At 60.1% G+C, this 10155-nt stretch overlaps 2 protein-coding genes and 2 non-coding genes across 4 annotated transcripts; 2 read left to right on the forward strand and 2 right to left on the reverse strand.

Moving 5' to 3' along the window:
- The first annotated feature begins 410 nt into the window (after positions 1 to 410).
- GAMT (guanidinoacetate N-methyltransferase) lies at positions 411 to 5048 on the forward strand. The gene is made up of 6 exons (XM_068919662.1): positions 411 to 923; positions 1180 to 1325; positions 3340 to 3403; positions 3566 to 3633; positions 3919 to 4029; positions 4127 to 5048. Exons 1-6 carry the CDS (start codon positions 740 to 742, stop codon positions 4265 to 4267), a joined length of 714 nt encoding a protein of 237 aa, XP_068775763.1. The 5' UTR covers positions 411 to 739; the 3' UTR covers positions 4268 to 5048.
- A 392-nt stretch (positions 5049 to 5440) lies between these two features.
- On the reverse strand, positions 5441 to 9477 carry NDUFS7 (NADH:ubiquinone oxidoreductase core subunit S7). Its single transcript, XM_068919669.1, has 8 exons — positions 9372 to 9477; positions 9183 to 9219; positions 8842 to 8910; positions 8288 to 8405; positions 7368 to 7547; positions 7245 to 7291; positions 6285 to 6373; positions 5441 to 5651 (listed from the first exon to the last, which is right to left on the reverse strand). Exons 1-8 carry the CDS (start codon positions 9385 to 9387, stop codon positions 5554 to 5556), a joined length of 654 nt encoding a protein of 217 aa, XP_068775770.1. The 5' UTR covers positions 9388 to 9477; the 3' UTR covers positions 5441 to 5553.
- Positions 9478 to 9664: 187 nt separating this feature from the next.
- Positions 9665 to 9738, reverse strand: TRNAN-GUU (transfer RNA asparagine (anticodon GUU)). The gene has a single exon. It is a non-coding gene; the product is annotated as a tRNA-Asn (tRNA).
- Positions 9739 to 9865: 127 nt separating this feature from the next.
- On the forward strand, positions 9866 to 9938 carry TRNAF-GAA (transfer RNA phenylalanine (anticodon GAA)). Its single transcript has one exon. It is a non-coding gene; the product is annotated as a tRNA-Phe (tRNA).
- Positions 9939 to 10155: the final 217 nt, after the last annotated feature.

Below are 10155 nucleotides of genomic sequence, written 5' to 3' on the forward strand. Positions count from 1 at the left end.
GCATGTGTCCTGGCCGTGCACAGCACCGGGCACAGCCCCATGGGCGCTCTCCTGGCGGTGCACAGCACCACGCAAGCTGTCCTAGCCATGCACAGCACCTTGCACAGCACCGTGCGTGTGTTCTGGCCGTGCACAGCCCCGTGCATGCTCTCTTGGCCACGCACAGCACCATGCGTGTGTTCTCGCCATGCACAGCCCTTGCATGCTCTCCCAGCTGTGCACAGCACCGGGAAAGCTATCCTGGCCATGCACAGCACCTTGCACAGCACCGTGCGTGTGTTCTGGCCGTGCACAGTCCTGTGCATGCATCCTGGCCGGGCACAGCACCACATGCAGCACCATGCACGCCGTTCCAGCCGTGCGCAGCATTGCGCCTGCTTGCCCAGCCCTTGCACAGCTCCGCGCACGCTGCCAGGGAGCGCCTTGCGGCACGCAGGGCCCCCGTGCTCCTGCCCTGCCGCGCGCAGCCCGGTGCGCGGTGCCATGCTCAGCCCAGGCCCCAAGGCAGGAGCTGGACGTGCGTGTCCGCAGGGAATGTCCCCGTCCCCTGCCCCCTCCCAGCGCGGCCGAAACGGGATCTCGTCCCCCCCCCCCCAACGGGGCCCCTGCGCGGTTGCACACTCAGCGTTTTTCCCTGGCCGGGCTATATAAAGCGGCGGGGAGGAGGGAATCTCCTTCTCCCTGTCCCAGCACCGCGGCGCCCCTTGGACTTTCCCCCCGTGGAGGCACAAGCCCGGCCATGAGCTCCCCGGCAGCCGCCGCTCCGCTCTTCGCCGAGGGCGAGGACTGCACGGCGGCCTGGACGGCGGCGGCGGCCAGCTACGACGCGCCGGACGCCCGCCTGGAGATCCTGGGCAAGCCGGTGATGGAGCGCTGGGAGACCCCCTACATGCACGCGCTGGCGGCCGCCGCCGCCTCCAAAGGTGAACCGCGGCGGGCAGCGGCAGCAAAACCCGCGCTGCCCCCGCGCTGCGTGTGTGTGTGGGGGGGGGGCCTGAGCACTCACACACTCGTTGCAGCAGTGGCATGTGCCCTATGTATCTCCTGAAATGTGGGAGCGCGCCCAAGGGTGGTGGTTGGTGACGGGGGTGGGGAGGGAAGCGGGGGGGGGGGAGGTCCGAATTGGGGCTCTGGCGAGGGCGGCGGGGACGCGGCCCCACGTGCGGCCTCGCGCGGCAGGCGGCCGCGTGCTGGAGGTAGGCTTCGGCATGGCCATCGCCGCCTCCAAGCTGGAGGAGCTGGACATCGCCGAGCACTGGATCGTGGAGTGCAACGAGGGCGTGTTCCAGCGGCTGCAGCGCTGGGCCGGCGCCCAGCCCCACCGGGTACGCCGCCCGCACCACCCGGCCCCCCGCCCTCCGCCGCGGCCCCTCGCCGTGTCCCCTCGCCATGTCCCCTCGCTGCGTCCCCTCTGCCACAGCCCCTCGCCATGTCCCCTTGCTGCGTCCCCTCACTGCATCCCCTCACCGTATTCCCTCACCTCGCCGTGTCCCCTCGCTGTGTCCCCTCACCGTGGCCCCTCACCTTGCCATGTCCCCTCACTGTATCCCCTCACCTCACCATGTCCCCTCACCGCAGCCCCTCACCTCGCCGTGGCCCCTCGCCGTGTCTGCTTGCCTCGCCGTGTCCCCTCACCATGGCCCCTCGCTGCTGCCCCTCGCGTCACCGCGGCCCCTCACCGTGGCCCCTCACTGTGTCCCCTCACCGCGGCCCCTCACCACAGCCCCTCGCCTCGCCACGTCCCCTCACCGTGTCCCCTCACCGCGGCCCCTCACTGTGTCCTCTCACCGTGTCCCCTCACCATGTCCCTCACCGCAGCCCCTTGCCTCGCCATGTCCCCTCACCACGTCCCCTCACCATGTCCCCTCACTGCGGCCCCTCACCGCAGCCCCTCACCACGTCCCCTCACCGCGGCCCCTCACCGCAGCCCCTTGCCTCACCACGTCCTCTCACCGTGGCCCCTCACCGCGGCCCCTCACTGTGTCCCCTCACTGTGTCCCCTCACCACGGCCCCTCACCACAGCCCCTCGCCTCGCCACGTCCCCTCACCGTGTCCCCTCACCGCGGCCCCTCACTGTGTCCCCTCACCGTGTCCCCTCACCATGTCCCTCACCGCAGCCCCTTGCCTCGCCATGTCCCCTCACCACGTCCCCTCACCACGTCCCCTCACCGTGTCCCCTCACCGCGGCCCCTCACCGCAGCCCCTTGCCTCACCACGTCCCCTCACCGTGTCCCCTCACCGCGTCCCCTCACTGTGTCCCCTCACCATGTCCCTCACCGCAGCCCCTCGCCTCACCACGTCCTCTCACCGTGTCCCCTCACCGTGTCCCCTCACCGCGGCCCCTCACTGTGTCCTCTCACCGTGTCCCCTCACCATGTCCCTCACCGCAGCCCCTCGCCTCACCACGTCCTCTCACCACGTCCCCTCACCATGTCCCCTCACCGTGGCCCCTCACCGCGGCCCCTCACCACGTCCCCTCACCGTGTCCCCTCACCGCAGCCCCTCGCCTCGCCACGTCCCCTCACCGTGTCCCCTCACCGTGTCCTCTCACCACGTCCCCTCACCATGTCCCCTCACCGCGGCCCCTCACCGTGTCCCCTCACTGCAGCCCCTCACCGTGGCCCCTCACCACGTCCCCTCACCATGTCCCCTCACCATGTCCCCTCACCATGTCCCCTCACCGCGGCCCCTCACCGTGTCCCCTCACTGCAGCCCCTCACCGTGGCCCCTCACCACGTCCCCTCACCATGTCCCCTCACCATGTCCCCTCACCGTGGCCCCTCACTGCGGCCCCTCACCACGTCCCCTCACCGTGTCCCCTCACCGCAGCCCCTCGCCTCGCCACGTCCCCTCACCGTGTCCCCTCACCGTGTCCCCTCACCGCGGCCCCTCACTGTGTCCTCTCACCGTGTCCCCTCACCATGTCCCTCACCGCAGCCCCTCGCCTCACCATGTCCCCTCACCATGTCCCCTCACCATGTCCCCTCACCGTGTCCCCTCACCGTGTCCCCTCGCCACGTCCCCTCACCGCAGCCCCTCACCATGTCCCCTCACCGTGTCCCCTCACCATGTCCCCTCACCACGTCCCCTCACCGCGGCCCCTCACCACGTCCCCTCGCCACGTCCCCTCACCGTGTCCCCTCACCTTGCCATGTCCCCTCGCCACAGCCCCTTGCCGTGTCCCCTTTTGCCATGTCCCCTTGCCTTGTCATGTCCCCTCCCTTCACCATGTCCCCTCACTGCGGCCCCTTGCCTTGCCATGTCCCCTCATCGTGTCCCCTCGCCTCGCCACATCCCCTCACCTCAGTGTCCCCTCGCCGCGTCCCCTCCCGCCGCAGGTCGTGGCCCTGAAGGGCATGTGGGAAGAGGTGGCGCCGACGCTGCCGGACGGACATTTCAGCGGTGAGGCCGGCGGTGGCGGGGAGGGGACGAGGGGCCGCGCGGAGCCTCCCCACCTGGGCCGGGGGTGAAGCCCCCCGTGGGCGCCGGGCGCCCCGTCCCCGTCCCCGAGGGCGAAAAGCAGCCGCGGGACCTCGCGCGCTGACGGCGGCCGCTCCCGCGCAGGCATCCTCTACGACACCTACCCGCTCTCCGCCGAGACCTGGCACACGCACCAGTTCGCCTTCATCAAGGTAAAGGGCGGCAGCGGGGCGGCCCCGACCCGCGGCAGCGAGGGAGGGCTGGGGGCTCCCAGCGGGTGGAAGGGGGGGAAAAAAAAAAAAGAGAGGATCGAAAACTTTCCGAGCTCGGGGACCAAAGACAAGCGGAGACTTTGGTCGCCGTGACGTTTTGCAACGAGGGCATCGGCGGCGCTGCCGGTCCTCGCGGTCCCGGCCGGCCGGCGGGCGGGCAGCGGTTTGGGGGCGAGGGAGCGGCCGGGCCGGCGCCGAGCGAGGCCCCCACGGTCCTCCCGGCAGGACCATGCCTTCCGCCTGCTGCGGCCCGGCGGCGTCCTCACCTACTGCAACCTCACCTCCTGGGGCGAGCTGCTGAAGACCAAGTACAGCGACATCGAGAAGATGTTCGAGGTGAGGGCCGGGGTCCGGCCGGCGCACGCGGTGGCGGCGGCGAGGTCCCGCGGCTGGTGCTCATTGCTCCTCTCCGCCTCCCTTCTCCCTCCCGCAGGAGACCCAGGTCCCCCACCTGCTTGAAGCCGGGTTCAAGAGGGAGAACATAAGCACGGCGGTCATGGACCTGGTCCCCCCCAAGGACTGCAGGTACTACTCCTTCCACAAGATGATCACGCCCACCATCGTTAAACACTGAGGGCCCTCACCCTGCCCGAAACCTGGAGAAGCAAACTGTGAGCAGGAGCAGACGGAAGTTGGTCATTTACACTGCACGGAGAAGAAAAAGCTCTTATCTCCCTCGATGCTAATGAGAGAAGATTCAAACTGATTTATCTAGGGGTGGGAAGACCGCTGGAGGCGTGGGGCTGAAGCGCCCAGTCTTCAGGGGACCTCCTAAACAAAAGGACTCCAACAAATCGGGCAGCGCTGCGGCACCCGGGACTCCCTGCTCCACCGTGGGAGCCCCAGGGCCGCTGCAGGTCCCCCTTTGTCACAGGGACCTTCTGGGCTCCCTGGATGAAGATCACACCGTTTGGGAAGAGGCCTGTCCCAAAGGCAAGTTCCTGAGAGTGCCTGGCTGCACGCAGACCTGGCACAGCCCTCAGGCTTTGTGCTAGTCTCCCTCTACATCAATTAAACTGCAATTGCAGAGGGTAGCTCATCAAGGACTATTGATTTCCTACAAAAAACAGATCTTTTTTAAAAACTGAGGGTTGGCTTTTCCATACAAAAGCCAAATAATCTAAACCAGGCAGGAGGAACAGGGAGAGGAAGAAGGGGGCGGTATGAGACGCTGCTGTTGGAGTCCAGTGTTCCCGGAACAACTCCCACCTGAAGTTTCCTGAAAGTTTTGGCTAATGCCCATTAACAATTTCTGATTCTTATGACCTTCTTGCAGTCTAATAGTATATAAATGATGTTTCCCCTCTGTACCCAGAAGAGATAAAAACGCTATTAAAATGGAATGAAATACACAACTGCTATTTCAGTGCTGTTTATTTCTGTCTTTCAGAAGTGCACATGTGATTTTGCAGCAACTGTTCCTTGTCCTGGGCTGTGTGGAGTACCATACCCCAGTCTTCTGTGACATATACAGCCCATGTCAAGCTTTGGTAGTGATTTATTCCTACTGTACTATGGAGTTCTATAGCATTTATTTTGATTGGTCACATTCTGATTTTTAAACATTAACATTTTATTTGCCAAAGAGCAAGTCTTTCCCTTCTCTCCTTCCTTCACAGGCTTTTCAGACCAGAAAGTAACACACTGAATGCTATCCAATTCAACTCCTACTTTTCATAACTCAGTTTTAAAATAAGTTAACACATTTCTTCAGATAAGAGCAATACATTGAAGACAGAGGAGCATCTTAACCAGACAGAGTTTTATTGGAAGGCTTGTGAAGAATATAGATTTATTGTGCGTAAGACTGCAAGCAGGTGCCCCATGTCGACAGTCTCTGAGCAGGTCATAAATAAGTTGCTATTTCCTGTACCAGATCTGAATCTTCTTCTCCCGCTTAATTTTCTTCTGAAGTTGCAGGATTCCATACAGCAAAGCTTCAGCAGTAGGTGGGCAACCTAAGAGGAAAAAAAGAAAAAAAGGAAGCCTGTAAGGCTGCCAGCTGTACTGAATCGTAGTCACCAGAAGCAGAACTGACAAGTTATAGATTTTAACCCAAAGTAGACTGTGATCTCTCTCCGGTTTCCTGTATGTCACGGCTGCAGAGTTCATAAGCGCTACAACTCTAAAGACATGAAGTGACAGTGTTTTTTGAAAAGGTCTTTATAAAACATAGAAATGTTTTGTTTTAAAGCAAGATAGTGTCCTGCATGAAGCAGGAAAAAGTCTCACTAGCTGACTGAACTATAGCTCTACACTATATGCAACAGTTATCAGCTACCGATATCACTAAAAGAACTTCACTTGCTTACCAGAAACCTCGGGCAGAACTTACTGAAACAGCTGCAATTTAAGCAACACAGTTTGAAATGAAAAGGATACTACTCCAAGCAGGACCAAATCCATCTGTAAACTCATACTGTACCAGGAGGTTCTGCTTAGGAGCTCTTGCACCCTAAATCCACACCTGCACAGGGACACGGACAAGTAGCTCACGTTCTCCCTCTGCCGCAGTCCAAATATGCAAAGTTAACTTCTCTCCAGTTCTGCTCTGAGTTAGTGTCCTGGCACCCAGAAGTCATCCTTCATACCTGGCACGTAGATGTCCACCGGGACAATGCGGTCGCATCCCCTCACCACAGAGTAGGAGTAGTGGTAGTAACCTCCGCCGTTGGCACAGCTGTATGAGACAGACAGACAGACGTTTCAGTGCATTTAAATGCAGCTCAGCAGCCCAAGGTGAAAGATTAGCAAGAACCAAAGGAACCATTAACCTGACATCCAAGATGCTGTGAGAAAAGAAGCCACCTGACAGAGACGTTACAGTAACAGATGGATTGAGTATCAAAATTTAGTTCGTAGCCATTCAACCTGAATGCAGAGCTGCATCCTCTTAACAACACCTGGCTGGAAGGCAGATTCTAGACTCACAGTTACATTTCAAGCTGAATCAAACCAAACTGAACCATTTGCATGCCTCTTAAGAGGCACAAATTCAGAAGGTCCTTCCTCCCCACTGCAATGACAGTTCTTTCGCCACATCTGCACAAAGCGTTTCTAGAATTGGGCACGTCCCCTCCAGGCCCTGGTGAAACAGCTGTCCTGTGCCCCAATGGCACCATGAGATGAATAAGATGTCAGTTCCACTATGCAAACACCACGGCGTCAAAGAGCTGGAGCACCACGGAGCTCAGATTTTATGCTTCACAGCAGAAACAGTTTGAAAGCTTTAGCCTGAATGCAAATCCTGAGATTCTGGGAATATTGGATTGTCTAGGCTCTGACAGCTATAAAAAACCCAGAATCTTTCACTGGGAAGAATTTACAGTCCAAAGAAAAGCACTGATGTGTCAGACATTATTCTTGTCTCCACCTCACCCTAATCAAGGGAGAATCTTTACGCCTTACTTTAACAAGGCCTCTTTATACAATTTAAGGGGTTGGAAATACAAATGAGAAATGGGTTCCCCCTCCCTCCATCTCCCCTCTCCAGTGGAGACACCAGTTTTCTCCCACAGAGCATAAGGCAATAGGGATGTCCTGGCACGTACCTTCCCATGGAGACCACATAGCGAGGTTCAGGCATCTGGTCATAGACCTGCAGAACAGACATTTCAGACCGCTTTGCATCCAGTCTGTGCAGCCGCGCTCGAAGCATCCACCCCAACCCATACCTTCCGAAGAGCTGGAGCCATTTTGTTTGTCAGGGTGCCAGCCACGATCATGACATCAGCTTGCCGGGGACTAGCTCGAAACACTACCCCAAAGCGGTCCATATCGTAGCGAGGAGCTGCCATGTGCATCATCTCCACCGCGCAGCATGCCAAGCCAAATGTCATCGGCCACAAGGAGCTCTGGAGCAGGAGAGACCTGGGTTACGGGTAAGAACGCTCAAAGTGGGAGCTGAGACCCTGTGCAGGTAACTCACAGAACAAATTGCTTTCAGCTTTGATCAGACAGGAAAGGAAACAAAACGAGAGAGACAAGTTTTAAGGTCTGTTTAATCAAAGCACCATAAATAAAAACGGCGTTTACCATTAAACGGGAGAGTAAAAACCATGCCTTCAGGGAGCTGATCCTAACAGGAGATAAGCGTGTAAAGAGTTCTGCGTGTCTGCGGCCTCGGAGATGCTGAGCACACACAAAACCACAGGCTTTCTTCTTTACTTCTGCCGATACTAAAACACAGCCACCTCAGAAGCACCGTACAAGGACGGCAGTGACAGGAGAAGACAAAACTCAGCTCAGCCAAAGCATTACTTTCCTCTTGACCCTCCAGAGCACCTACTTAGGACAAGGACTACGTAAAACTAAGAAGCGACATTTGCTTACTACCAAAGGACAACTCTGTGCAGAGAGGCAGCATGCACCGCTTTGCGCCATTATCAAATTAAGCATTTCTCTCTCGCTGTGATCTAGTACACTCAAACGTCAACCTCTGGTCAAGAAACTCTGGCTATTTCCCCGCAGAGCTCAAAGAATTTTGAACCTATTTTTATCCTTAGGAGGAGGAGGCACATATCCAATTCCCACAAGCACCTCGAACACTGGATACCATTTCTTCTTCGTGATCAAGACCGTTTCAGTGACTTACTCTTCGTGCCCAGTTGATGAGGTCATCGAGTTTGGTGACAATATACTCGCCTCTGCTAGTAGGGACATAGGATTTTTTCTGGACAACAGCTGAGCTTTTTTTCTGGACTTGGGCAGGGCTGAAAACAAACAGTATTTACAGTATTATCAGTCTGCAATTATTAAGCGTGGCTATAGAATACAACGCACGAGCCTCAAGGGCTACGATCCGGTAAAGAATCTGCCGGACGTTGCTTGTGAACAATCTAACGCCCTCTGCTACTACCGCAGACGGTGTTTACAACAGGGCTTTCTCCCCACTGCGGGGGTACCCGCGTAATCCGCTGCTGAGGCAGAGGCCCTTTTCACCGCACCCACAGAGGGTGCCTGGTGGGTTCACGGACTGACAACAGCCCGCCAGTTAACCCCTGATTTTTAAGAAGCGAAGTCAGGAGAAGACTTGCACGCATACGGCAGAAAGAGCAGCGGCAAACCGAACGCTTCTGCCCTGCACCGCCCGGGAATCTCGCACCGCGGGGAGCAGCTGAAGAACTTGCCTCGAGGTGCTGGCATTACCTGTCAGCGCGGTCAGCCGCCGGCACCTGACGGAGGAGCTGAGCGCGAACAGGCGTCCCCGCAGCGGGCCTAGGAGAAACGAAACGCCACTGCACCCGGGGGCAAAGCCCCCTCCTGCCCACGCTCTCCCTGCCACCGCCCGGCCCCCTCCTCCCGGGGCAAACGCTGGCGCGCTAAACCGTAGCGGGCTGAACGTTTCCCCAGGGCGGAGGGGGACGGGGAAGGGCAGGGTGCGCGAAGGAGGGGGAGAGCAGCGGGGCAGCGCGGGGGGCTGGAGAGCGGCGGTCCCGCGCCGCCAGCCCGGCTCGGAGCGCGCAGAGCGGCCTTCAGCCCGGCCTCACCGCACGGCCAGCATCCCGCGCCGGGCACGGCGGAGACCTGCAACGAGAGCGCAGGGCGGCTCAGCGCCGTCGCGCGGGGGGAGGCTTCCCCTCCTCCTCCTCCTCCTCCGCCCCGGCTGCGGCCCCGGGAGCCCCGGCCCGGGCTCTGTCTCCCCCCCCCGCCGCCATCCCGGCCCCGCCGCCACTCACAGCCCAGCGCCGCCATGTTGCTCGCAGCCCTTCAGGCAACCTCTAGGCGGCGGTGCGCCCGCTCAGCGGTCCGGGCGCGGCCGGTGCGCCGCCTGCTCGCGCCGGCGGGCAACGCGGGCCCGGCGCGGCGGGTTCCGCCCCCGCGGTGGGGGCCGCCGCTCCTCCGCACCGCTCCGGAGCCGCGGCAAAAGCAGGGCGGCATCGCCCGGGCGAGGCGGGAGAGCCCGGGCAGCGCTCGGAGCCCTGTTCACCCCGCGGAAAAAAAAGACCAAAAAAAAAAAGACCAGCGGGACCGTCCCTGGGTGGGCTCGAACCACCAACCTTTCGGTTAACAGCCGAACGCGCTAACCGATTGCGCCACAGAGACCGCGCTGGCCGCGCCGCCCGGCCCCGCGCTCCGGCCTCCGCCGCCGCCGCCGCGCTCGGGGCCGGTGCGGCCCCGCTGCGCCACGCCCAACGCTCAGCTGAAAGGGGCAGGAGCCCCCGCCCGAGCGGCCGAAATAGCTCAGTTGGGAGAGCGTTAGACTGAAGATCTAAAGGTCCCTGGTTCGATCCCGGGTTTCGGCAGAGGCGTCTTTTCTTCCCCCACCCCCCTCCGCGCGCTCGTTCTCCCACGGTTGCAGCAGCGGAGGCGGAATCGAAGCTCTCGGAGATGCTGTGAGCGGTTTTTTTTTTTAAGCTTTATTCAGGGCCCTTGGTCTTCGACCCGGAAACCGGCACTTCTTGCTTTCAGACCGGTGCAGCCCCAAGCGCACGGCGCATGCTTCCACAAGTTCTTACCCGA

The sequence above is a fragment of the Struthio camelus genome, chromosome 26, assembly GCF_040807025.1.
Source record: "Struthio camelus isolate bStrCam1 chromosome 26, bStrCam1.hap1, whole genome shotgun sequence".
Taxonomy (NCBI): domain Eukaryota; kingdom Metazoa; phylum Chordata; class Aves; order Struthioniformes; family Struthionidae; genus Struthio; species Struthio camelus.